Source organism: Temnothorax curvispinosus, unplaced genomic scaffold (assembly GCF_003070985.1).
Source record: "Temnothorax curvispinosus isolate PA1 unplaced genomic scaffold, ASM307098v1 QBEX01000525.1, whole genome shotgun sequence".
Taxonomy (NCBI): domain Eukaryota; kingdom Metazoa; phylum Arthropoda; class Insecta; order Hymenoptera; family Formicidae; genus Temnothorax; species Temnothorax curvispinosus.
This window is the reverse complement of record NW_020210305.1, coordinates 1-26,062: the sequence shown is the minus strand read 5'-3', so window position 1 is coordinate 26,062 and position 26,062 is coordinate 1. Positions and strand designations below refer to the sequence as shown.

The 26,062-nt window shown below is 37.0% G+C and overlaps 5 protein-coding genes across 7 annotated transcripts in view; 3 read left to right on the top strand and 2 right to left on the bottom strand.

The window, feature by feature from the left end:
* Window positions 1–9,822, top strand: part of LOC112455772 (serine/threonine-protein kinase ATR-like) — an 11,585-nt gene extending 1,763 nt beyond the window's left edge. Inside the window, exons 6-38 of the mRNA XM_025017933.1 lie at window positions 15–586; window positions 665–835; window positions 902–1,387; window positions 1,497–1,674; window positions 1,764–2,009; window positions 2,100–2,216; window positions 2,355–2,480; window positions 2,560–2,807; window positions 2,880–3,098; window positions 3,177–3,348; window positions 3,424–3,550; window positions 3,635–3,759; window positions 3,843–4,003; window positions 4,074–4,234; window positions 4,314–4,504; window positions 4,586–4,670; window positions 4,770–4,915; window positions 4,995–5,111; window positions 5,195–5,334; window positions 5,411–5,635; window positions 5,717–5,977; window positions 6,049–6,274; window positions 6,599–6,783; window positions 6,868–7,058; window positions 7,150–7,322; window positions 7,412–7,555; window positions 7,667–7,824; window positions 7,908–8,139; window positions 8,215–8,353; window positions 8,436–8,550; window positions 8,645–8,798; window positions 8,991–9,227; window positions 9,303–9,822. Of these exons, the coding sequence (XP_024873701.1) occupies window positions 15–586; window positions 665–835; window positions 902–1,387; window positions 1,497–1,674; window positions 1,764–2,009; window positions 2,100–2,216; window positions 2,355–2,480; window positions 2,560–2,807; window positions 2,880–3,098; window positions 3,177–3,348; window positions 3,424–3,550; window positions 3,635–3,759; window positions 3,843–4,003; window positions 4,074–4,234; window positions 4,314–4,504; window positions 4,586–4,670; window positions 4,770–4,915; window positions 4,995–5,111; window positions 5,195–5,334; window positions 5,411–5,635; window positions 5,717–5,977; window positions 6,049–6,274; window positions 6,599–6,783; window positions 6,868–7,058; window positions 7,150–7,322; window positions 7,412–7,555; window positions 7,667–7,824; window positions 7,908–8,139; window positions 8,215–8,353; window positions 8,436–8,550; window positions 8,645–8,798; window positions 8,991–9,227; window positions 9,303–9,485 (6,411 nt within the window). The 3' untranslated portion in view covers window positions 9,486–9,822. The remainder of the gene's footprint in view (window positions 1–14; window positions 587–664; window positions 836–901; window positions 1,388–1,496; window positions 1,675–1,763; window positions 2,010–2,099; window positions 2,217–2,354; window positions 2,481–2,559; window positions 2,808–2,879; window positions 3,099–3,176; window positions 3,349–3,423; window positions 3,551–3,634; window positions 3,760–3,842; window positions 4,004–4,073; window positions 4,235–4,313; window positions 4,505–4,585; window positions 4,671–4,769; window positions 4,916–4,994; window positions 5,112–5,194; window positions 5,335–5,410; window positions 5,636–5,716; window positions 5,978–6,048; window positions 6,275–6,598; window positions 6,784–6,867; window positions 7,059–7,149; window positions 7,323–7,411; window positions 7,556–7,666; window positions 7,825–7,907; window positions 8,140–8,214; window positions 8,354–8,435; window positions 8,551–8,644; window positions 8,799–8,990; window positions 9,228–9,302) is intronic.
* A 1-nt stretch (window position 9,823) lies between these two features.
* LOC112455756 (odorant receptor 13a-like) lies at window positions 9,824–11,714 on the bottom strand. 3 transcript variants are annotated; one of them, XM_025017910.1, is made up of 8 exons: window positions 11,521–11,714; window positions 11,247–11,402; window positions 10,980–11,172; window positions 10,750–10,899; window positions 10,581–10,666; window positions 10,275–10,488; window positions 10,023–10,178; window positions 9,824–9,915 (listed from the first exon to the last, which is right to left on the bottom strand). In XM_025017910.1, the coding sequence occupies exons 1-8, from the start codon at window positions 11,694–11,696 to the stop codon at window positions 9,841–9,843; spliced, it is 1,206 nt and encodes a 401-aa protein (XP_024873678.1). In that variant the 5' UTR covers window positions 11,697–11,714; the 3' UTR covers window positions 9,824–9,840. The 3 variants fall into 3 exon arrangements, with proteins under 3 accessions (XP_024873678.1, XP_024873670.1, XP_024873688.1); XM_025017902.1 differs by having other exon boundaries at window positions 9,839–10,178; XM_025017920.1 differs by having other exon boundaries at window positions 9,839–10,178; window positions 10,410–10,488.
* Window positions 11,715–12,450: 736 nt separating this feature from the next.
* Window positions 12,451–14,895, bottom strand: LOC112454969 (actin-like protein 6B). Its single transcript, XM_025016629.1, has 6 exons — window positions 14,733–14,895; window positions 14,219–14,568; window positions 13,797–14,126; window positions 13,467–13,718; window positions 13,191–13,388; window positions 12,451–13,115 (listed from the first exon to the last, which is right to left on the bottom strand). Exons 2-6 carry the CDS (start codon window positions 14,543–14,545, stop codon window positions 12,900–12,902), a joined length of 1,323 nt encoding a protein of 440 aa, XP_024872397.1. The 5' UTR covers window positions 14,546–14,568; window positions 14,733–14,895; the 3' UTR covers window positions 12,451–12,899.
* A 1,016-nt stretch (window positions 14,896–15,911) lies between these two features.
* LOC112455513 lies at window positions 15,912–22,415 on the top strand. Its single transcript, XM_025017479.1, has 4 exons — window positions 15,912–16,160; window positions 16,679–16,836; window positions 16,924–17,125; window positions 21,984–22,415. The coding sequence occupies exons 1-4, from the start codon at window positions 16,083–16,085 to the stop codon at window positions 22,398–22,400; spliced, it is 855 nt and encodes a 284-aa protein (XP_024873247.1). The 5' UTR covers window positions 15,912–16,082; the 3' UTR covers window positions 22,401–22,415.
* Window positions 22,416–23,578: 1,163 nt separating this feature from the next.
* Window positions 23,579–25,888, top strand: LOC112454672 (chromatin modification-related protein eaf-1-like). The gene is made up of 4 exons (XM_025016174.1): window positions 23,579–23,633; window positions 23,681–23,832; window positions 24,463–24,561; window positions 24,986–25,888. Exons 1-4 carry the CDS (start codon window positions 23,579–23,581, stop codon window positions 25,886–25,888), a joined length of 1,209 nt encoding a protein of 402 aa, XP_024871942.1.
* The last annotated feature ends 174 nt before the right edge of the window (window positions 25,889–26,062 follow it).

Genomic DNA, 26,062 nt, shown 5'->3' with positions numbered 1-26,062 from the left:
TGTATTTATTTTAGACTGTTATCGAGATTCTTGTCCAATTTGTTTTTATCGATATTCGACGGGCTACTGAACCAGATAAAATTATTCTCGCAACAGAAATCAGCGAGCCATGGAAATTATTAACAAACAAATTAATGAATCTCATAGAAGTTGAAAAATTCACAGAAGTGTTAAATATTATTAAGGCTCAATCTTTACTGCAGTTGTGGCTAGAGAAAGAGAAGATTCAAGTTAAACTATATGAAAACGAGTTAAATACTATATTAAGGATTCTCATACAAAACTTAAATTCTGATAAATGTCAGAATGAGCAGATTATCTTTCAAATTTTAATGTATTTAATGGCTCACAATGAATCGAATAAAGTTCTACTGCAATCAATATTAGCATTGCCATTTACACAAGATTTCAAAGGATCTATGGACATTAGCCAAAAAATGGTGCAAAGAGCAAAATCTCTTGATGTTAAAACAATGTCGGAGTGCCTTGAAATCTTATGCATACATGGCAAAGGAAAGGAAAGATTAAAATTACTACGCACATGTATATTGAATGCTGAAATGCAAATAGCTGTTGCAGCAGTGTCGTAAGTGTTCTTATATTTTGTCCTGCGTTTTTAAATGGCATGTATTTATATTAATCGTAAAATTATATTGAAATATAGACACAGTGTGCTGTTATTGAATGATCCAAACATAAAATTAGAAGATGTTTGCCAATATATTTTAAACACTGCCTTATCTTCGACGAAAGTGGAAATACACGAAGCTCTTGCAAACGTCTTAGGTCAAGTAGCCTGTGTCTCGTCAGGGAAAGGAAGAATTATTTTATTAAGGTATTTTTTTAGTATATATGTTTATATTTATGAAATGATGGAATAACTAATAACACGTATTTTTAGTAAATCGTTGGATAACAAAAAGTGGAGAATACATTGTGAATGCTGTACAGATAATGAGACAAAAGACGTCAAATCCAACTTGCATCTGCCAAGAGCTTACGCTCATATTTTTAATACATACTTCAAACTACTCTCTTCAACTAACGTTTCCATACGTTTGCATATCTCGAAAAGTATTCTTTCTTTTTCAAATCATATAAAATCATTTAACTCGAATGAGATAACGAAGAAATGGCTTTCTTACATACATGATGAGAATATTGAGATTCGATTGAATATTGCGTCAATAATTGGGCAATTATTAAGTAATAAGATCGCTATGTTCGAAAGTAACGATGGACGTTTATCGGATACTATACCAGATGATTTAGACGAGTATGTTGAGCTAGTAATTAACGTTATAGCCAATACTCTTATGACTGCATTGAACACCTCCAATCATTCCTTACATGATACGTTACTTGAGACTGCAAAAAATTTCGTATGGTAAGATATGGAGAATTTAGTAGCACAGCTATTAATTTAATTTGCGAAAATATTGAGTTTTTTTTATTAATTAACTGACTAATTAATGTAACAATTGTAACAATTTTAGTGTTCCATTACATATAACAGAAAGAAGGATGTTGGATGTATTTTTAATTACAATAACGCATCCAAATTCGTCACACGCAGCTGTGGCATTTGCCACAGCTGCATATCGGGATGTTGCTGACTTTCTGAACGTTTCTCCAAAAGCTCTATACATTCGATATCGAAAGGATACCTTGAAAGTAATTATTATATATAATTATATGTATATACACATGTAGATTGTTGTGTACAAATTATGATCTCTTTGCGTTATCAATTTATTTTGCAGCTTCTAATGAAACGTGCTGTTAGCAATTATATAAGTGTCTCATATAATATGGCAACTACAGTACATCGCGTTGCTAAATGTATAGGCTATGAAGGATCACGTCAATTGCTGTACAAAGATGGTCATTATGCGGTTTGCTTTCTGATCGCCATTATCGTTGAAGTGCCAGATGCAAATCCACTCTTATACGATATAGCCGAATTGATACACATGGACATAAAGCAAATGCTTCAAGAATATTTTCCAGTATGTGAAATTATGTGCTTAATGATTTAAACTGTGTTGATATAATATAATTTGAGCTGTATACTGTATGTTTCTCTTTCTTCTTTTTAGTACATTTGCAGTTATGCGTTCTTAGAAACGCGTCTCCAAATAACTACAGGATGTTTGAACCTTGTGACAAAAATAACAGAAACTAGTCTTGCAGTTCTTACAAAACAGTCGTTTATGGTAAGAAATTTCAGTTTTTGTTAAATTTTCTTAACTTGTTTTATAACGTGAGAAATATGATGAAATGTGTTAGAAACACACACATACATATATTGTATATGTATATGTATATATAAAATTTTTTTTATAATTTTGCAGGAAATTTTTGAAGAACTTATGTTAAATTTTTATGAATCGCCTGAAAAAATAATAGGCTTATTAGAAATCATCTCAGAATATGATACTAATCAGGAGAGAGGAAAGTTTCGTACGCAAGAACAAGTTGTAAGTGCCTTAATAATTATATTATAATTAATCAGTGCACAATGTTGCAATGTTGTATGCATTATATATATGCACACAGGTGTCCTATTTGAATCAACGATTACATGGTATATTGGTGAATTTTGATATAAAACTCGGCCCCAAATCAGATGAATTTACACAACAATCTGCACTTGCTTCACTGACCGTTTTAATTCGTTACATGGGTGCTACTTACTTAACTCCGCTTAGATATAAAATTTTAGCCACGTTACGAACCTCGCTTGGATTTAAAAGACCAGGCTTCTCGCGCTTGGCTTGTGATGCGTGGGATGCATTTATTAACAAGTATGTCAAAGAAATATCAAGCGAAATGCTAATTATATTCTGAAGTGATGATTCTCAAAAATTTGTTTTCAGCATAGCTATTGAAGAATTGGGATCGCTGTTTCCAACAATATGCGTATCGTTAATATCACTGCAAAAAATGTTTCCAGAAAAAGTCAATGATATGTTAGAGTTTCTCATTGTTCAAAATAGTGGACATAATAGCCACATTTCAGAATTATTTTTTATAGATGACATGAAAGCTCCCGCTCACATATCTGATATAGTTAAAGCATATATTTTACAAGCAAGGTAAACCTATATTTAATGTATACTTAACTTGTGTATTTTACAATTTTTTGTGTATTTTATAAAAATCTTCAATTTCAGACCTGAGGGATTTAATGCCAATTTAAAATTGTGGTTGAAACGCATTACTCACGAAACTGATGAAGTGCGAATTAGAGCTCTGAAACATTTGCAAACGTTTTTGGAGGAGCACCGTAGTGAGCTTAACAAAATGATATTAAGCGACACCGATGTCCATCCATTAATCGTTGAAGTACGTTTATAATTATTACTTATATAAATGCATTACGCATGTATATTATATATTTACTGTATCCATATGTTTTAGCTGTTAGATACTCTGCTGATTGGATGTCAAGATAAAGATGAATCTATCCGTTTATGTTATGGGGAATGTCTCGGAGAATTAGGAGCTATCGAACCGAGTCTTCTTCCGCGAAGAATTATTTCTAGAGGTATTAGGCTTTATATTTTTATCATAATAAATATAATGATCCTTATCTCTTTCTAAATTTGTTGAAACAATTTTTATGTCATAGAGGCTAGTAAATTTATATCAGACATGAATGAAGAGTTTGCGTGTGCCCTGCTTTCCGAACATGTGCGGGCTTTTCAACTGCAAAAAAACAGCCAAAGTATGGATTGTTTTTCACTTGCTATACAGGTGTGAAATCCCACATACATATTCTACACATGCATTTGCAATAAAATTATAATTCTGTTTATCAATATGATATTATTTTCTAGGAAATATTGAAAGCATATGATATTTCTCCGCAAGGTCGAAATAGTGAATTATGGAATAATTTACCACCCAACACGCAACAGATTATTATCCCCTTTCTGACTTCACATTACAAGATAGCGACTGTTAGTGACGATGATGAATTCCCGCATCCTATTTACGGGTAATCTTTATATGAAATTTCAAACTACTATTACATTACATTGATCGAAAACTGATACACAAATTTATAGTTCTGAAGCAGGTTCTTCAGTTGAAAACTGGGCTTATAACTGGCTGTGCAGTATGTCTAATGCTGTGAATGATACAATGCTCAATAATGTATTACAGGCATGCAAATTGGCATTTAAACGAGATATAAAAACATTAATATTTTGTCTACCGTACATTGTGTGTAAGTTAAAGCGTTCGATATGTCTATTAAATCTATTTAAACAATTTTAATATATACATGTCTATGTTGCATCCATTAGCACACATAATCACAAATAACGGAGAAGGACATGTTAAGATTAGAGAAGAAATGTTAGCCGTGATCAATGTTAGACAGAAATCGGTATTAGATCCTGAACTTCTGCGTCATCGACCACTTAGATATGCACAGACTGTAAAGACTGATGAGAAGAGAATTTCGGAAGAAACTAGACGTACACGCTGTTCACAAGTTAGCATAAGTTTTTTTGATAATTTTATTTGACGTTAAGTTTTAATATTATTGTTAAATCTTTTTATATGATTGGAACAGATAATCTTCTGTGTATTGGATCATTTGCAAAGGTGGCTCAGAGAACGAAGATTGTTTCAAGATGATAGATACGAAGCGATAAAAAGTTTGTAATAAAATGTGTCTATTTTATCATGTATTATTAATTCATATGATTTGTATAGATCAGATATGATATGATTAATTGTTTTGTTAATATTTCCAGAATTCTGCGCTGGACTAGACAGTCTGGTAATAGCAGAAGGTTGTTACCAATCACGGGAATACCACCGTGCATTGATGTATTTAGAACAACATATGGCATCCAGTAATAAGGGTTTATCAGAGTTAACAGAAGGAGGTTTACTTGCCGTATGTAACGATTCATGCTTTAACATGGTGTATATGACACATTTCTTCTTGTTTCACAATGTAGATCTATCTATTGCAGAAAATTTATGCACAACTCGATGAGCCTGACGGAGTATCTGGTATTCTGGCGACTCAAGATCAATCCCCTACCTTGCAACAGTTGGTTTTAGCTCACGAAGTCAATGGACAGCTTCAGGTACTGTTAAACAAATTAGACAATTGTAATTAAAGCTGTAATTTTACTTAGTCAAATTACATCTTGAATACGAATTCGATTAGGACGCCGCTACGTGTTACGAGAGACTCATGCAGACAAAAGACTCAAAGCATACGTATTTGCAAGGTATGATTCAATGCTACCTTGGCTTAGATCAACCGTTCACTGCCAAACACATTACGGAGGGTCTGTTGAGTAACAGGTAATATTTTACAGTACGAATAAATGTACATATAGTTAAGTTATTTGTAAACTGGAACATTTTTTCGATATGACAGGCCAGAATTAGAGCCTCTCATAACCGAACGTGAGCTTTTTTGGAGACTTTCTCACTTCTCTCGATTTGAAGATTCCTCGCAAAAAAATATAAAACACGTATTACTAGATGATCTCATAAAGGGAATAAAACCAGATTTGCTCTCGTTAAAGAAGAATTTAGTATCATTATTAGAAGACGCTTCTCGACCCGGAGCTTATCAACAGAGTTACTCGTACATTATGAAGTAAGTATTAATAAATTATATTGTCTTTAAATTGAAATGTATTTGTTAGGTGTAGCATGTAAAATGAGATGTCATTTTCAGATTACATATATTGAATGAATTTGATAAAGCAACTTCAATGATGTTGAACAATGCAGAAGGACTTCCAACGATGCTGGGAGAATGGGAAAAACGTGGACAATTATTGAGAACATCTCGCGGTGTGGAATTTGTTCTGAGTATGCGCAGAGCTACTTTAGATCTAGCTGTACAATTACAGCGAAAAACTCAAAATACAGAAAATGTAATGCTTAAGCAAGAAATCGGCAAAATCTGGTTGAAGAGCGCCAAAATTGCTAGAAAGTATGTACGATATACGATATACTCCTTTCATATTTCTGGTAATTTCTGTGTTAAATGAGTTGTTCCATTAGGACTGGCTTGCACCAACAAGCGTATATGCATATTTTATCGGCCAGTGATACGTGTCCACCACAACCATTATACATAGAACAAGCTCAATTGTATTGGCAGAAGGGTTGCCAGGAAGATGCTTTTACCACTTTAAATCGTTGTTTTTCAAATTGTTTTCAACCAGCGCAATATTACAAACAATTATCCATAGGAAATTGTAACGAAGAAAGAAGACACTTTGCAAAGGTTTGTTTGGAGTACAGGTCGTTGATGTGGTGTGTCCCCAAAAATACCACTCGCGTCTCTGCGAGTATGTGCCCAATTCAACTCTTGGTTAGATCGGCCGACGAGAGCAATGAGTATTTTTGTCAAATTTATTTATACCTATATTTTTAGTCGACGCAGCTAGGCGTTCACGAGAAAGCGCGTTTGCCCGTGCACGGCTAATTTTATTGTGGTGCCGGGCTGCCGTTTTGGTAGGGGCACACCACAGTCTATAATGCTAAAAGATAAAATTAATTGACTGTGTCAGAAAGTAACATCGTTATTTCATATCTACACTTCTTTCAGGCAAAGCTTCTTTTTGCAAAATACAACGATGAAACACTTAACGTCGATACAGATGGTTGTATCTTTAACTATAAAGAAGCGCTTGACGTATGGAAAGGTTGGGAAAAAAGTTGGGTGGCGTGTGCTCAGTATTATGATACTGTTGTTGAGAGAATGTCTGAAGATGACAAAGATAGAAATAGACGGTAGGTTTGTGTTTCTATACAATTTAATTTTTGTTCACGATATGATTGAAGTTATAATAAAATTTACGTGTTTATACGATCAAGAGACATGCAAATACACATGATGCATTCTTATGGTAAATCGCTTCAATATGGCTGCAAGTATATTCATCATTCGATGCCTAAGATGTTGACCATCTGGTTGGATAACGCTTCTCGTGCTACAATCACTTCCGGATCGGAAGATATTATTAAACTTCGCCAAGATCGGCTGTTAAAGATGACTCAAATCATGGGTATCTATTTGAACCAAATCATAGAAAAAGATTTATGACTAAACAATGTGTTTATACTATTAAAGAATACGAATTGTTTTTCACATTTCAGAGGTCTACCATCATAGATTACCGACATTTATGTGGCTGACAGCATTCAGCCAACTTATATCGAGGATTTGTCATCCATCTCTGCAAGTTCGAAGTACTCTTCGCGCGATTTTAGTGAAATTGATTTCAGCGTATCCACAACATTGCTTATGGATGATGGCATCAGTTTTTAATGTATATTTTATTAATAATATATACAATATTTGTTGTATCATTTATATTATTGATAGAAATATAATAAAACACTTTTTACTTTGTTGTAGTCTTCGTATCCGGCGCGTCAAAAACGATGTCAAGAGATCTTAAATCACCCACAGTTGAAAACCCCGGACATGTCTAAACTTATTAAAGATTTCCACAGACTTTGGGAAAGACTGATTGAATTGTCTAATAAATCGATACCAGAAGTAAGTTATTCAATTGTTCGAAGCAAAACTAATTATAATGGAAGAATACGTGTAATGTACCAAGAATTGAAGAATAATACATGTAATAAAATTTTTCTCATTTTATAATAGGGAACGCTAAATACCACTGTGAGTTATTTGTCAAAAAATTTGCCAAGGTTACTTGCAACTAAGGATTTCAGCTCGATCATGATGCCAACAACGAAATTCAGACAACTACATCTTCCACCAAAGAACGCTTCAGTTGAGAATCATAATCCATTCTTATGGTACATATTATATTTATTATTAAAACATTATTCTTTTTTCTCGTAAAAGCACGATTTTATTTTATATTATACTTGTAATATAGGAGATGGGTACATATAACAAAGATAGAAGAAAACGTGGTAGTAATGCCGTCGCTTCAACGGCCGCGACGAATAGCGCTGAGGGGGTCAGATGGCAAAGAATATCTCTTCATGTGTAAGCCGAAAGACGATTTACGCAGAGATTTCAGATTGATGGAATTTAATGATATCGTGAATAAGTATCTTCAAAATGATCCAGAATCACGACAAAGGAGGCTTTATATACGCACATACGTAAGTAAGGCTTCCCAGCGATACATTTTGTTCAGATTTGATTTCAATAAGTTATCAACTATCCTTGATTTGCAGAGCGTGGTGCCTTTAAACGAAGAATGCGGTTTAATAGAGTGGGTACCAAATCTGGTTGGTCTTCGACCTACTCTTATAAATCTATATAGAGAGAGAGGCATTGCACCTACAAATAAGGAATATAAAACGATGCTATGTGGTAAGCTATAATATGAATATTGAGAATGTTCAAAACATGTAAAAAAAAGAATTATTTTACCTCATTTCTATCTTCTCATTAGCATTAAGAGATCCATTAGAAAAGAAGAGGCAATTATTTGTGGAGAAGCTATTGCCACGACATCCCCCTATATTCAGCGATTGGTTTCGCATTATGTTTCCTGATTCATATGGATGGTATGTGCCAGTAAAATATACCTCATATATATTTCTTAGTAATTCTGTGTATGTACAGATATCAATTATCTAATTATTCTAACTTTTGAAAAAGGTATGAAGCTCGCACCGCATATATTAGGACTACTGCTGTCATGTCCATGGTGGGATACATACTTGGGCTTGGTGATCGCCATGGAGAAAATATATTGTTCGATTCTACATGCGGAGATTGCGTACATGTTGATTTCAACTGCTTGTTTAACAGAGTAAGTCTCATACTTAGCAATTAGGTATTAGAAATTCGATAAACGAATTTCAACTTAAAATTATAAAACACATATATTTTACATACACATATCTAATATGCGCGCGCGCGCGCACACACACACACACATCAAGTAATTCTTGTTTCTTATTTTATTAACTATTTATCCTAATTAATGTACTGTAATTCTTAGGGCGAACTTTTTGATTGGCCTGAACGTGTACCATTTCGCTTGACACATAATATGGTAGATGCTATGGGTCCTTTAAAGATCGAAGGACCATTCAGACGCGCCTGCCAAATTACTATGCGAGTACTTCGGCAAGAATCGAGTACATTGCTGAGCGTACTCACACCTTTTGTCTACGATCCACTTGTTAGTTGGAACAAAAATCAACCTGGTGACGCAGCTGAAAAAACAAATGAAAAGGTATAAGAAATATGTGCTTTCATATTAAATTATAGAAGAAAAGATATGAGAATAATCCATTTATTTTTGCTTTAGGCCGTAGAACATATAAAAAACATTGAGCAACGATTGAAAGGTTTGATGCGATATCCTGGAAGAAAGGCAGAAAATATTGCTTTACATCTTAGCGTCGAAGGGCAAACTAATCATTTAATTTTAGACGCGACAAATATAGATAATCTGTGCCAAATGTATTTTGGTTGGGGAGCATATTTGTAACGAGTATTGCTGAAACAAAAGTATCCTGCATATATACTTCGTCCAACGAGAGATTGAGAATTGAGAGTGCTTCTGGGCATAGGTGGGCAAAGTGGGGAGAGCGTAGCGCGATCATATACGGCACGGCAGTGTGGAGGAGGGCTTTCTAGACCTTCCTTAGGGGGAGACCTGCGCGAGACGGACGAGTTTTCGTCCGATCTACTCTCAATCTCTCGTTGGACAGAGTATATGTATATTAATGGACAGTGATATACGAACCATACTATTGCCGAAGCTTCTACACGCAGTTTTCATGTTGTAATTTTTTTCTTTTTAGTATTATATTACTTAATTACACATTTAATATTTTGTTCAGTTATAATTTAACAGTAGTTTCGTCTGCGCCAAAACTGCGGAGCAACATGAAGTATGAAGCAGCTGTGCTCAACACCTAAAAATATTAGAATTAAAATATCTTTTATATACATATATATTAGGAATTAGGAATTTCATAATTTTTTTACACATTTTGTAATGCAAGAAGTAATGATTTCTTACTCCAGTAAAATTCTCCAGGTGCATTACATAGAATTTTCCAGCGGTTATTTTACTAGGTTTTTGACTACGCAATATGAGCAAATGTATCTCGGTTTTTAATAAAATTGGCAATTTATACCAAGCAATTGCGTACACAGTTTTGTAGACCATGGAACTCTATGATACAACATATATATAATACACGTATATGTATGTATATGTGCGCCTGTCTGTATATGTCTTTTTTAAATAAAATACTACTTTTATTGTTACCTCATATATTAAAGCATCACCGGGCATACAAAAAAGCAACAATTGAAAAAGTGCCATGATTAAATATGAGACGTATTTAACCGACTTGGAGATTATATTTACAGTTATACCTGCACTCGCAACTTGGAAACCTACCAGACATATTATGAGACTACTAGCTAATGTTTGCAGAAATAACATTGGGCTGAAAACTGTTTCCATATAATCACAAAACCTAGGTGCAAAATCGTAACATTTTACTTCACGATCATATATTATCATATACGTTACAATAAACATGTACGTTTAATTGTTTAAAATTATTACCAGAGAATCGTATAATGATATTTAATAATGTCTATCACATGCAATTTAATTTTTTGCATATTTTCTGCAATGCATCCATGTTGTACCTAAACAAAAAACTTGATATGTTTACATAATTGTCAAATATATTAATTTATAATTAAAAGGGTTCTCTGAAGTAAATACTAACGTTAATTTCAGTATCAATATTTTTTATCTTTCTTTGAAGTACTTTGAAATGGCCACATGTGTGAAACAATGCTGTTGCAATTAAAGTATCAGTTCCCAGGATAACAAGGCCACACAAGCTTGTCGCTACCACTTGTGAGAGAAAAATAATCTACGTAAACGGGAATACATACAAATATTATTACACCAACAATTTCAACAAACCCCTGGCCCTAAAAATAAGACCTTTACCTCGTACATCGGAAAATTATAATAAGATTCTGGATATAAAGCTAAAAACGGAAAATGTCTTGTACTATTATCGTTAGGGCCTTTGATTAAAGCAACAAATATCTCAATCATAGGTAGACTGAAGAAGAACATTAAAGAATTACAAATCAAAAATAAATATCCTTTAGTATATAAATATCCTTTCTTCACATATCTGCAAGTAACATGATGTAATATATATGTATCTGTAGACGCACTTGTGTATTTGTAGTTTGGAAAATTATTTACACTGTATATACATCCGCGTGTTTCTCCGAAATACACGTTGTCATTAAATCCCAGTAATCCGTTAACATGTATCGTATAAAAGGATCCATTTTTCTTCTATTGCTTATCCAAACTAGCGATTTTAATATGGCAAGTAAAATAGTGAGCAATACTGAACTATAAAAACAAATAAAATAGAATTATCTATAAATCTTTCTTAAAGCGAGCAGTCAAATTGTAATACAACATTAATAGTCCGCTATGTCATCAGTAATGGGCAATTGTGAATACATACCTCGTTTCCAATACAGTAGACAGATCTTCCCAATTCTCATAAATTTGAATTCCTTGCGGTATAACAATAGTAATCATACACATACAACACACAATATATCTCACGATACTCGTTGGATAAAGGCCAACAAACTTCAAAACCTTTTTATTAATAAATACGTAATCATTGATATCCATATTACTTTCATCGAAAGGACATACGAAGTTTTGGAAGAGATAAACGCGCGGGCACGAACTTTATATATCGGATCTATTAGTTAATATTGATAGGAACCATATTAGAGACATCTACGAACAAATATTATCAATTTTTCGATGTTGAAAACCACATTATCGGTCTTGCGCTGTTAGTATTCTATATATTTTTAATTAAGTTTTCTAATTTATTCTACACAAGCAATTAGTAGACGTTACTGATCACTACTGAGTCCCAATTAGTGAATTCTACTGTATTAAAGATCTATCTAAAGACAAAATTTGAAATGTTGACTTTACAACTACCCTTCCATAGCTCATTAATGTTTCATTCTTAATGATAGCTAATTTGCTACGGCCAACGTCTTTCATTATTGGAGACACAAAGACAAACTATTTAAGACCTTTTCTTCAGTTCGTGTCTTTACTTATGCAGCTTGCTACTTTCCCGGTTAACCACTAATAAGGCATTTGAAGAGACAGGTGGTTTTCTTTGTACTCTCTTTCGTACCTTATACTTATTTATTTCCATACAAAATACATGTATGTGTCACAAAGGATAATTATACACCCTTCACCCTTCCGGGGTGAACGTATACTCCGTTTCGCTTTCAACGACATTTACTGTAAGTGGGCTCGGGCACTCACGATTCCAACGTGATGCATGTTAACACTACTTGGCAGTGAAACGAGACCGAGGACATTGTGCAAATGCGAGGATGTGCGAAGTCGAAGAGACAACAAACAACAAATTTATTTCCATGACAACTGCTATGGCATGTGAGTTCTTTTATAAAAAAATCTTATTACAATTTACAAAATTTTTCGTCGTTTATGCACGCAGCACATATCGGTAATAAATAAAGATCAATTTTCCTATGTCATCTGCTTATAATATAACTTGAAACAATGTAGTATAAATGTCATTTACAGGCAGAATACGCTTATTCATATATACTAGCAGATGTTTAATTCAATAACGTCACGAGTATATTATCATGATACAACATTATAAAAAGATTTTATTTTAAAAAGTGCTCTATATATGCATCATAATTTGCATTTAAACGATACATAATATCGTAGACGTAGAGTTTCACGTTTCAAAAAACTTGTACTCACTCTCTGTGCGATGTTTACACAAACACTGACACTAATACGAACCATGCGAAGAGCTATCGCGTTTTAAGGACATTTTCTTTCTACTTGACTTTTTCCACTCTCTTCGTATTCCTGACTGGAGATCCACATTTGTTGGAAAGTGCCGATCGACGCCAGTATCGAGCCGCCGATCCATGCTCCAAATCTTCTTTCCGCGCATCCGTTCGCGCTAATCAATTTAAGACGCATGCTGGAGGGTATTCTCATGGACAAATCTCTATTCAAACGTTCCGGGAATCCCTGCGAAAATGTATGGTACTCTGTCAGTATATGAGATGGTTCGTTTAGCTAATTTTCTATCTGTTAAAATTCTACCTGAATAAACGAGTTGCCACCAGTTACTACGACGCTTCCGTACAACGCCGGTCGTACATCAACGTCGCACATGCCAACACTGGTTGTGACGATATGCCCTACTCCTAACATAGTATTGCCGACCATGCCTCCACGCATTTGTACTATACTGGGATCAAATAATGCCTCTGGTATTCGAAATCTTTCACTTCCAAAGTCCTTGAAATAATTTTCCTTCGATTATCTTGTTCCCAGAGATTTGTACGGCATCATAGAACCATTATATAAAATGTATACCTGATGATATCCAGTCGGGAATTCGTATTGAACTGCAGGAATTGTAGAAACGATCTTCTCGTCAAATGGCGTTTCCGATACCTGAAGAACTGTGGCTTGGAAATCTTGGATCACCTTTTTCACCATGTAATTATGCCAGGACTTGGTAACCTCGGGTAAACCTTTCTTCTTAATCCACCGTGGCTTATCGTGATCTTTAACCACCTCTTTGCTGCCCACCATATATGGAGGTGACAAGTCAATGTCGTTATCCTGCATTCGTTTAAAATAGATAAGACAACCAAGTTTGAAAAATATACACCAATGAACATGCAAGTAATACTTGCATACCTGCAAGAACTGTCTGCACTGCATACTTATGTAATCCCCGCCAAGGGGCGATTTACCAATGGCTTGTGTCAATACAAATCCATCCTGTACGGGCACCGCGGACGTATGCGTGGCGCCGCTATCAACGACGATACCGGTCGCTCTGCCATTGGCGAACGCGGCCAAAACTGCGTTCTTCACGAGAAAATAAGCCGGGACGTTGTACTTTTCGAACATCAACTCGGTTAACTTTTCTCTCTTGCTGCGCACGTTCCACGGCGATTCGGAAAACAGTACGGGGTGATATTCGGCGTCGGACTGAATTATTTTCGAATACGTGTAATCCAAGACCTAGCAAACAAATGGTACGGCCAAGATTTCAATGTGAAGAATCAGATACGTACGTACGGGTCTTAAAATTGCATGAAATACCGTTCATTCACCTTCTCGAAATGATCCCAATCTTCAATCATGCCGTCTTTCATGTAACTCGCAACCTCCATGTTCTTCCTTGGAACATGGAGAATTGTGGTGTCGATGTAATACTTGGTCCCATTTTGCGTGATATTGCTGTCTGGCTTCTTATCATCGATATCCATGGGTTCGACCTTGTTGGCCGTCCCATTGGCGTCCTCTCCTATCCCGACAACAGCCGGGATTTCTGCCTTCGGGGTATCCTCCTGAGCATAGCCCACTCTCAGTGAATGGTGACCCAAGTCAAAGACCAATGCTCCTATCTCGTCCCCGCCGTACAGCATACCGCCAGACATGTTGGAGAAATTGTGTTGGGTACCTTTAAAGAATGATACTTACAAATATAAGCGACGTATCGTATGCTATATGTTCGTAACAATCGTCTCGAACAACTCATGATGCCAATAACAGCATGCAAATGTTGCGTGGCAATGTAGTGATAATATACCGATAAATATGTATCGTGTCTCCGTGAGCACTCACCTAATCTTTGTGACTTCCTTACAAAAAAAACTCAATGAAACGGCAAGAATATTTTGTCTATTTGACAGCTACATGAACATTCAGTTTTGTGACCTTGCAGCTTACGTATAATATAATCATAACCTCAACTGAGCAAGACGCTTCCGAAACCGCCGTCCGGCGCCGACGAAGACATCACTGCGCAAACGCGAATGAGGGAAAAGAAATCGATAGGTCGATAGTTATTTCTCTCTCTTTCTCTCTCTCTCTTTTATTTATTTTAGGCTTTTTGACCATTGGCGACGCAAAGATTGATTACGCCCTAATTGATTTTTATTTATTTAATATTTTATATAAATTTGTTAGCGACAAAAATTTTTATTCTCCAAAATCGACAAAGTTATCAAGATAGTTATCAGCTTATCTGCAATTTCAATCTTTAAAACTTCAAGCCTATAATTTTAAACCGTTTTTAAAAATCAACAAACTATCAAATATGATACAGAAACCTTCGCGCCGCACTGCAACGCAATATTTAATTTCTTATTATTTTAACACATCAAATAATAATTTGTATATAATCATTAACGATCATAAAATAACGATCGGATATCAAGTTTTCACTCGCAAAGTTTTCACAAGTTGCTTTTCCCTCGTCGGAACAGCGGGGCGAGTAAACATTAACGTTGACGTGTATAAAATATGATTCCAATATTTCACAATTATAAATTGAAAATAAAAAGAACCACATGTGTTTGCAAAGATTATCTCGTTTATTTGAAAACATTCTCTTTAAACATACGACATATATATCATGAATCACATTAGGTGCTTTCCATTTACTATATCAAAACTCAGATAATTCTCACTTGTGACGTCGTTCTATCCTTTTTGGGAATTAATGAATAATAAAGACAGAATGACATCACAAGTGAGAATTATCTGAGTTTTGATGTAAATATTGTAAATGGAAAGCAATTATTATTCCTGTCGCTCATCAATCGTCATTATGGCTGGATTCGGGGAGCGCGCTATTAGCGCTATTTGCTTATTCTATCCTTGTTTTACACCTGATGAGCGATAAAGATAGAACGATGCAATAGCGCTTAATAGCGCGCTCCCCGAACGTGCAGCCTTGTCATTATGATGATTAATAAGGAAAACCGTAACAATTATGCCTATCGGATTTCCCGTGTGCCTGTGCCTCGCGCCACGCGCATCCGATAGCCGGATAGCGGGTGGCGATAACGACGGGGGGATAACCCGATAACGGCCGCGACCGTATTGCGCCGCTTCGCGCTCGTGTGAGATGTCCGTCGTCAGGCCGTCCGCGGTTTCTTCTTCTGACGCGGCGAGGAAGCGTAGGCGAGAATGTGGAGGCTGGACACCTACGAGCTCACGCACCCCGAGTCGCTGTCAGAGCACCAGCTCCGCGAGATCTTGAAGAGCGTAAGTCGTCGCGGAGGTTAGGCGCGTGTTTACAAAACTTCTCTCGGCTCGTCCGTCGGCTCTACGCTCTACTTCGCTTTCCTATCACGTCCGCTTTTATTACGGAATAATTCACGTGTACATAGCAGTCATTATTTATCTGAATTTTTTGAAGCATCGAGATTGTTCGTGCGAACGACGCAAAGTTTAGGTTAAACGTCATCCAAGATATACAGGGTGGCGCAACTGGCCGCAAACGCAAAATACAATTACAAAGAAGTATTTGAGATAGTCACTCTGTATGTACTTTGTGTATAATTTTATGAATCATATTTCACGTATAAATTTATAAACCAAGATAACATACTCTAAATTATCAGCGAAATGAAAGAAACAGTATTCGTATGTGCTATGCGTTATTAATTAGTGATTATTTGTTATAAGTCGTAATTTAAGAAACTTGCCATTGTACGTTTGTGTTGTTTTAGGCATATTCGGCATATTCTTAATTACATCTCTGTGTCTTTTTTTCGTTACAGAGTTGCATCGAGATCTTCAAGTGTGAGAAACTATGTAGAAGCGAGCTGTTGGAAATGTATAAACGAGTGGCAATGCCTTTACCTCAGCGGCAGCGTGGAAACGCCAAGAGCTCGAGTACAGGTGATATGATACTAGAAAAGTCTGTTACAGCTGAAAGGTAAGTTGTTTATTAATCAATATAATACTTTGTTATTAACGGAATACATATTTTATTCTAATAACGTCAAATTTGTTTTTCTTTCAGTGATGACGATATGTACAGCTTAGCTGCAGGCTTGAACAGTGGAAACAAAAGGATATCTCAAACGTGTCATCCTCAGACAGATAAACTGAAACCCCTTAACGATCAGAAGCCAATGAACAAGAATATTCGATTATATTCTACGCCGAAAGTGGAAGCTGGATACAATGGAATTTGCAAACGCAGTTGCGAGGAACAGAGCGAGGTATACATATCGTAATTTTCTGTAATTTAGATAAGTCTAGATAAGGTAAGACTAGATAAGAGCCAAGGTTTTCTATTCTACAGATAAGATTCTAAAAGAAGATTTTCTATTCTATGAATAAATCTGTAGAATGAAATATTTACCAACAAACTGTTTATTTCTATCGAGAAGTATATTTTGTAAAATTTGTACAATTGTAATTTCTAAGTGAATAACAGCGGATATATTTGAATTTTCAGGAATCATTAATGAAAAAACGTCAGAAGATCACGTGGCCATAAACAACAAGAGGAAAATATGCTCCGTTTTTTTTTTTTTTTTTTAATTTGTTACTAGGAATTTAATTTTAAATAGTAGTATGCTAATGCAATTCTATTTCAAATGGTTGAATGGTTGAACTTGCAATGTTTGGCCAGTATGAAAATCATATGTGAAGATTGCTTGCCAATCTCCTAATAAGATATCCATGTGAATCTATTTAACGCGTTGGATTATGCCGATTTAAACAGATTGATAGAGATATTAATGCTTCTAATAATTCTATCATGTTTTTTAATTATTTTAATATTCGAGTAATATAAAATAATGATGTGATGATTCTGTGGGTAGGTCTGAATATTTTATGTATATTTTTTATATACTGCACAAAGAAAACGGAGATTATTATTATTAAATACGACTACTAAATTTGGCAGCTGATAATATACAGAGTGTCATTAAATTCGCGCCCACTATTTACACAGCGATATTCCGTATCAAAAATTGAAAAGTCCTGAGCCATTTGTTTCTGTAATGTTTAGTAAAATAGTGATTATTGAGTAAAGTCAATCCAACTAGAACTTTCTTTTAGCTAGCCATACGTTATTGTCAGTGAGCCGCTTGTCTGGTAGTATGAGTGAGCGCATACTACCAGGCGCGCGGCTCACTGACGTATCGGTCGGCTAAAGAACGGCGCTGAGTGGATTGACTTTACTCAATAATTACTATTTTACTAAACATTATAGAAAAAATGACTCTGGACTTTTTGACTCAATTTTTGATAAGGAATATTGTTGTGTAAATAGTGAATTTGGTGACACCCTGTATACAAAAAATCTTACGTATATTATATTTAATGTATGTATCGTTGCATCGATTTATGATTTTTTTAAATTTATAATCAAACTCTGACAATTGTACATACATGACATAAATTCCGAGTTAGACATTCAATCAACAGTATTTGAAGATAAACGAATCGACAGAGGCGTGCGTTAATTAAGACGATTTTATTTTCTTGCGAAAATGTAGAAATATAAACAGTATTAGAGAACGATGAATTTACTTAAAACGATTATCTGTTTGTAATACGTAATATCGAACGCTTGTTATTCACGTCGTATGCAGTGCTCACATTATCGCGAAATGAAGATATCGATGGCGTTTGTAAATTCAGAATTTACATGCACGTATTATGTTATGTCTGCTCTTCGTAGCTGTATTTTATACTTTCTGCACTGAAAGTGAAATAGGTGTTTAATTAAACGTTGAAGAGAAAGGAGAAAGAATTCAGCTATAAAGAACAAACTTATTGCACCGATTGTGTGATGAGATGTGTGCTGCTTGAGATCTACGTGTACACGACGTTTTTATGTGTGCGAAGTTTATCGATAAGATGTAGATTACTCATTCATATCTAAATAAATTATCTTAATTGTTTGAACATTGAATAAAGTATCAGTGCGGACATCAAATAAATATCAAAATCATTTATTTATGTACGAGAGAGAGAGAGAGAGAGAGAGAGAGTAGCATAATATTGAAACTTTTATATTTACAAGAAATAGTCTCTTTATATTCTCTTTTAAAGTCTTCATTCGTGGAAGAATGCGCATATAATTTCCGACTATTGGAAATTAATTTCTTTTTTTTTTCTAAATATACTGTTATAAAGGACTTCACACGATTCTTATAAGAAATGTTCAGTCAATTTGCTTGAATATGTGATATGTGTTGTAGTTCTTATGAAGAAGATTTTCAAATGTCTATCTATAATTCAGAAGCTAATCATAGAAAGTTGATGAAATTTAAGACTTTTCATCAGAAACACAAGAACTACAACATGTCACAAATTCTAGCAAATTGACCGAAAACGTTTTTCTCAGAAGAATCGTGCGGGGTCCTTTAAAATAATGCACGGTGCATGGTGGGTTCCGAACACATTGTATCACATCAAATGTTTTACGTAATTCCATATAGTATGTACATACAACACACACCATTAATTACATAAATTCGCGCGGATCTTTCTTTTTCCGAGATGCAGCAGAGGAAGAACGCGAGGAATGAAGAAGCATCACAGTGATATCACGTTACATAAGCGAGAGCGGTTTGCGAACTCGTTTCACGGTCATGATCGGCGCTCGTCCTCTTTAATTATACACACTGAATGACTCATTTTTGTTTATGAAGGAAGAAGAGATGAGACACGAAGATGATTCACTCGCCTAACGAGGCTGTAATCTGTCTCCTCCGGCGGCGATCGGCACATTGGTCTTTCTTTATGACGCAAACGGAGGGGACGCAATGTCTTGGGAACTCCGGACATCTTAAGATAAAAAAGCTCCGCAAGTACCTTATCGAATTCTTATTTGGACAATTGATTTAAAAAATATATATATAATATTAATTAATAATGAATTAATTACACAAAAAAAGAAGATTCTTGAAAATTTCTTTAGTTTCAACCGTGAAATTTTAAAATGAGATTATATTAAACGAAGAAAATTTGTTTGAATGAAGTTATTCATATAATTCAACCAAGACGAAGAGTTGAAATAAAAAGTTGAAATTTTTATAAGAAGATTATAAATTGTTGCGTATATGCGAAACAATGACGCGTTAATTAGTTTCGATAAGACACTTCTTTTTTTATATGTGAAAAAAGGAAAACGGCGTGCTTTGTAGCAAACTTTGATATAAATTTGATCAAGCTTGCTGGATCACGCGGCATGATTGTTTACAAAAAAGAAATTATTAAGATCAAAATTACAAGAAGGACAATTTTGAAGATCACATTTTTTTTTTATTTTACTATTAATTACAACAACGCGTACGCGATGCAGTTTGATGCTTTATTAGACGTGTTATTTCTTCCTGCTGGAATACTGGAATCTATAATTTCTGCGTTATCGCGGAAGCTCTCTAATGCAGAGACGGGCGCAACAATTGTATTGCGCGTCCTCGTAACCGAAGGCGAAATACGAGACTCTCCCGAAAATGAATCACCCTGCTCACATTTGATATTCCCGATCCGTCACCTCCCGACGTGTGGCGGAAGCGTTACACTTATATAGCTGGTACCAAAAACCGCCGGAATTACGCAAGGGTGAAAGCAAAACAGCCGGCCGCTGTTGCATAGGAGAATTATTGGCCGCGTTCATCTCGTTTCCTCACGCCTCGCGCCGTGTAATCTTCGCAATCTCGCTCAAAAAGAAAAAAAAAAAAGGAACGCCCGGCGTTAAATCACACGTCGTTCTTTATCTTCAAGCCCGCTTTCGGCAATCTCCCGTTGAAATTGCGGCGCGGCTCACGTATCGCTTATACACCCCCCGTTGAAATCCACAACGTTTCGAAACTGGTTTCGCATCGTTTATAGCGCGGTGAACGCGGCGTCTCGCGTGCGTCGTTTATAATTTTCACGGGAAGAAAAGGATAATTTGAACGATTTCGTGTACGAAAAAGAAAAAAAAACAAACGAGCGCGATATATTCACTTGCTCGTAGCGTTTACGCGATAAAATTAATATTCCGTGCATTCGAGCGTTCCCGAGACCGTTCCGTGAACGGCGAGCGCGATTAATAGCGTTTTTCACTGGCAGAGCCGGTGCGCACTCAGTGCACATTAAAGCCGTCGTACACAAACCAACGTAAAGTGTATGTTTAATATAATCGGGTTAAATCATGAAATCCTCAATATTCTTTATTGCACTATTTGGTAAAATATGTACTGCGAGTATTTTATCAGTCGAAATATTTGCATTTTACTTTAAATATTAGATACTAAATCAGTGTACAACGGCTTTAATGTGCACTGAGTGCGCACCAGTTCTGCCAGTGAAAAACGCTATAAGCGATGCCGTGAGAAATTTAATAAACCGGCCAATTCGGCGCGCCCCGACTTTCTTCCTCGTCCGGCGCGCACATTATGTGTATCGGCGAGTCATAAATCGAGAGCGAAACTTCTGTCATCCGCGTCACGTACTTCGTAGGCTGCTTACGATGCGATGAGGGATGCGACCGGCGGCCGCCGACCACCCCGACGCTCCTATAAAAACGTTTGTCACCGCTCGTCCGGACGTCAGTCTTGTTTGCGACACGTTTACCGATCCACATTGAGAGGAAAATGGTTATCAAGGTACGCCGAAGAATCGCGCACAGATTTTGCGCGTCGAAATTCGCTTAATCGACGAGCTTGGAAAATTTCTCGAGCAATCTTTGTCGTGGGGAACGCACAATTTCAGTGTGCTTACAGTTTCTTATAAGTTTTATGCAATGTAATTGACTAAGAAATGTAACATATAACATCCTTAAAATGATCACAAATGCAAAATGCGATGAGCAGAAAAATGTACAATAAGAAATTATTGAAAGTAAAAAATAAGTATAAGAAAAAAATACACATAAATATAAATAACATTTATAAATTTTTATATATTTATATATAATTATTTATTATTATTATTTATAGATGTATATATTAAACTACATGTAACAAAAATGATAGAGAAATTTTCTTATATTTTCATAAAGTTTCTTAGACTATATTCTTCTCTTACCTGAAAAATACCAATAATTTATATTAATATATTATATTACAGTTAATAATCCTGGCTGCAGCGGTGCTGGCGGTATGCAGAGGTGTGCCCGTCCCAGCCATCCCAGCTGTTCCAACTGGTCCGGGCGTACCGGGTATTCCGGGCCCCCTGGCCGCGCAGCCTCTTCCAATCGCCGCATTTGACGCCACGAATTACGATCCTCATCCCCAGTACACTTACGCCTACGACGTTCAAGATACGCTGACCGGCGACGCGAAGAGCCAGCACGAGAGCAGGGACGGCGACGTCGTCAGCGGCAGCTACAGCCTCATCGAGGCCGACGGTACCAGGCGAATCGTCGAGTACACGGCCGACCCCGTGAACGGATTCAACGCCGTGGTTCGTCGAGAACCTCTGGCGGTGGTGAAACCCATCGTCAAGGTCGCGGCGCCCGCGCCGCCACTCATTTATCAGCCCTGAAGGATGTGATACTGATTATGCATGATGATGGACAAGAACTAGTCACACTATATAATATATAATGTATGGATGTTGCTGCATTGTTAATGTATTGATTTTTATTAAAGACTTTTTTACAAACTGTGTGCGGATTAATTTTATCCTTTACATAAAACTTTGCTGTAAGATTACGTGCCGATCTTTTTATCCTTTGCACCTTCGGACCGTTATCGCGCCGAGCGATAATATGTTTTCATATAAATTTATCGTGAGTTTATACGAAACGAGTTTGCTTACAATGGGCGAATTAATGTTATGTGGATAAAGACGTTGAGTTATGTAATGGTACGTAAACCTTGCGAATGAGATTTCGGGCCATAAACTCTGGCTCTCCTTTGTGAATATAATTGTGAAAGTTTACAGATCATCAGATACGCACACATGTACATACACATATGCACATCGACGCGATACTTATGAAAATTTTATGATAATTTTATATGGAATATATATCATATTCCATATACTGCGATATTTATATTTCATATATTACATAGAAATCTCTAAGAAATACATATTTTTGCAATATTAGTTTCGAAATTTAAGGAAATTTAATTTCTCGAAGTTAATCCGGTCTATTTAATTTTGAGTAGATATCGAAATTGATGCATAAATATATAATATCGAAATGAGAGATGCATAAAAGAATCTTTAAAATAAAAAATTCGTAACATTTTGATATCCTTTATAATCATAAAATTCTTTAAAAATTTTATTTTCCTAAAAAAACTCGTTACTTTCTAAATTAATATGTATCTATGAACCTTAAGCTTGAATGAGATTAGATTTCATGACGTCGTCGAATTCGTGTTGACAGCAATCTAAAATATATAACGTTCTATTAAACAAAAAATTGATAAGAGCAATCTCTTGCACCTAACTTTTTTAGTAATTTAAGTTCTTTTAGATCATGTTATTAAATAGGATGTGCGCAATAATTTTGAAATTGATTATTTGAACCGATTTTACGTTTTAATTGATTTTCGAATCCAATACATACAATTTTAATATCCAAGAAAATGTTGGATTTCCAAAAAAGTTTAGCATACAGAAAAATGTCCATATTTACGAATTTAAAATTGAAATATATTTGATGCATTCAGGATGTGTGAGATCATAATGTATGTACATCTATTGTCATGAGGTATGCAGTGAGAATTGATAGCGTAACAGCGGTTACCGATTACGTGAATGGTAATTAACGCAATAGTACGCGATTCGTGTTAACCGATTCGTGTTAGCAAAGTTCATCGTCGCTCCTACTGAATATACAATAGAGTTCAGCCCGATTGCGGGATATTTGGCTACCTTCGAGCTTTCGTCGAACGGCCTTGATAGACGACCGCCTGTATTCGACATATTGGCACACGACACGCGTGCATACGTGCATTGCGTACGTTACGCGTTATTTCGGTTATCAATTGCTCGCTCGCGTCGGGTATTTAATAAGTGCGTTAGGCAACGTGTTTGTCTATCCTTTTCCAAACATCGAGGCTGACAATTTAAAAAAACACTTTTTTCCCCTCACAGAAATACTGTAAAAGCGCAATTTAAAATATTATAATAAAAAAAGAACATTGCCATACATGTCGAAAATGCAATGGAATAATATCTGTTACATTGATGAAATATGTAAATTAATATTATCATAATGTTACGTAGAAGCTTTTTGTCATCGCTTTCAAATTACAGCTTTTTTTCTCGTTGAGATGTCGTCTGATTTACTGTCGGCAATCTTTTTCTTTCAATTCGAGTAAATATACGTTATATCCTGCTTCTAAGACTCCGTATGTATTGTTTCTCCCACGGTACGCGTATCTATTCTATCGACAGCTAAGAAAGGCGAGGGGAAAGAGGATGCTCAGGTCTTGCAGCGTGGTGGTACGCGGTTCCCCGATTTCGTCGAACGGCCTCGAGCTCTCGAGTCTTCGGCATATTGACATCCAAGTCGCGTGTACGGGCGGACACTCGGACAGCGGTGATATGAAGAAATATAAACGCGCGTACATTGGTACAACCGCAGGTCGGACTCCCTGTACATTGCAATGATCGCCGTGCGGAGGTCGCCACACGACGTCCCCGAGAGGAAGACATAGAAAGACAGAGAGAGAAAGAGACAGAAGCAGTGATTAGGTGGGGCGTAGGTGGCTGCAGGGAGCATCATCGTCGTCCGATGACACAAAAGCGACGACGTATAAAAGTACGGACGATCTTACCCCGAGGCATCAGTCCTCTTCTGGTGGTCCTCTCGCGCGCAAACATGGCCGGCACGGTAAGGGAGAGAAGCTGGAAGGAAAGCTCGAGCATTAGAATCTTCTTTGTAAAGGACTGTATTTCGAAATTGGTTTCTACTTATCTAAATATTTATTTAAACTTATTATCTCTTATTATCTATACTTATCTACTAAATACTAATTATCGCTGAATATCAATATGTAGATTATTTAGACCCAGTGAAGATATAGGACGTAGCTAAAATACGAAGTGTTAAAATGCTAGACAAGTTAATTAGAATGTCGCTGACGAGATTACACATTAATTTTCAGCTCTTCTTCTTTCTGGGACTGGCGGTGCTCGCCCGAGGGGCGGTGGTGCCCGCTGTGCCGATAGCGGCAGCGGCCGCGGCCGTGCCCCTGGCGAAGCTGGAAGAATTCGACCCGGCGCCGCAGTACAGCTTCGCGTACGACGTGCAGGACGCGGTGACCGGCGACTCCAAGGCCCAGTACGAGACCCGCAACGGCGACATCGTGCGCGGCAGCTACAGCCTGATCGAGGCCGACGGGACGCGTCGCATCGTCGAGTACACCGCCGATCCGATCAACGGCTTCAACGCGATCGTCAGCAGGGAACCGGCGATCGCCGCCGCCGTCGCGGCGCCCGTGTTACCGCTCAGACCGGCCGGGTTGACGCCGGTCGCGATCCCGGCCGCGCCCGCTGCCGTCCCGGCGCCGTCGATCCCCGCCGTCGGCCCCGATTCCGACGTCGAGGTGCTCGACGCCCGGTCGGGCCCCCTGAAAGCGAAACCAACGACGCGCGAGCGGGAGCTCCAGCGTCAGCAGTTGCAACAGCTGCAGCAGTTGCAGGAGCAACAGCACCAGCAGCAGGAGCAGCAGCTGCGACAGTTGCAGCAGCTGCAGGAGCAGCAGAGACGGTCGTCGAGATTGCAGATCCAGCAGCATCCACAGCAGGAGCAGCAGCAGCAGCAGCGGCGGCAGGAGCAGCAGACCGCGCAGCAATCCGCGCGGATCATCGGACAGACGACCGGACAAGCCGAGCGACAACAACAGATCGCGAGTCCCCGATTGATCGGTCTCCCCGCTGCCGCCAGGGCGATAGCCACGTACCCTGCTTACCCCTACGCCGCGTACAGCGCCGCGTACTCCTCGCCGCTCGCCTACGCCGCACCCCTTAACGGCCTGGCTTACACCCCCGCAGCCGCGTTAGCATAAACTATCGCCCATTCGTATCTACCTCGAATCGCTACCATTCCGTTATTTGTTAGGATTATTATCGACAAAAACTAAATAAATTGTCTGCCATTAGTTACACATACGTACGCATTCAACGTTTCTTTTTAATTGTTCTGCAACTGTAACGCCTTTACTCTCACCGAAAAGCGCGAG

Excerpts from the sequence above, each read along its gene's own strand:
- LOC112454969 (XM_025016629.1), bottom strand. The coding sequence starts at position 14,545 with ATGTCTGGCGGTATGCTGTACGGCGGGGACGAGATAGGAGCATTGGTC. Across the intron at positions 13,719-13,796 it reads AGTGCAGACAGTTCTTGCAG|GATAACGACATTGACTTGTC; the intron begins GTATGCAAGTAT and ends AAACGAATGCAG. Across the intron at positions 13,116-13,190 it reads GTGGCAACTCGTTTATTCAG|GGATTCCCGGAACGTTTGAA; the intron begins GTAGAATTTTAA and ends ACATTTTCGCAG.
- LOC112454672 (XM_025016174.1), top strand. The coding sequence starts at position 23,579 with ATGAGGTATGCAGTGAGAATTGATAGCGTAACAGCGGTTACCGATTAC. Across the intron at positions 23,634-23,680 it reads GGTTACCGATTACGTGAATG|CAAAGTTCATCGTCGCTCCT; the intron begins GTAATTAACGCA and ends GATTCGTGTTAG. Across the intron at positions 23,833-24,462 it reads CGCGTGCATACGTGCATTGC|GTCGGACTCCCTGTACATTG; the intron begins GTACGTTACGCG and ends GTACAACCGCAG.
- LOC112455756 (XM_025017902.1), bottom strand. The coding sequence starts at position 11,696 with ATGGATATCAATGATTACGTATTTATTAATAAAAAGGTTTTGAAGTTT. Across the intron at positions 11,403-11,520 it reads TCTACTGTATTGGAAACGAG|TTCAGTATTGCTCACTATTT; the intron begins GTATGTATTCAC and ends TTGTTTTTATAG. Across the intron at positions 10,667-10,749 it reads ATATTGATACTGAAATTAAC|GTACAACATGGATGCATTGC; the intron begins GTTAGTATTTAC and ends TTTTTTGTTTAG.
- LOC112455513 (XM_025017479.1), top strand. The coding sequence starts at position 16,083 with ATGTGGAGGCTGGACACCTACGAGCTCACGCACCCCGAGTCGCTGTCA. Across the intron at positions 16,837-16,923 it reads AAGTCTGTTACAGCTGAAAG|TGATGACGATATGTACAGCT; the intron begins GTAAGTTGTTTA and ends TTTTTCTTTCAG. Across the intron at positions 17,126-21,983 it reads GTTGCGAGGAACAGAGCGAG|TTAATAATCCTGGCTGCAGC; the intron begins GTATACATATCG and ends ATTATATTACAG.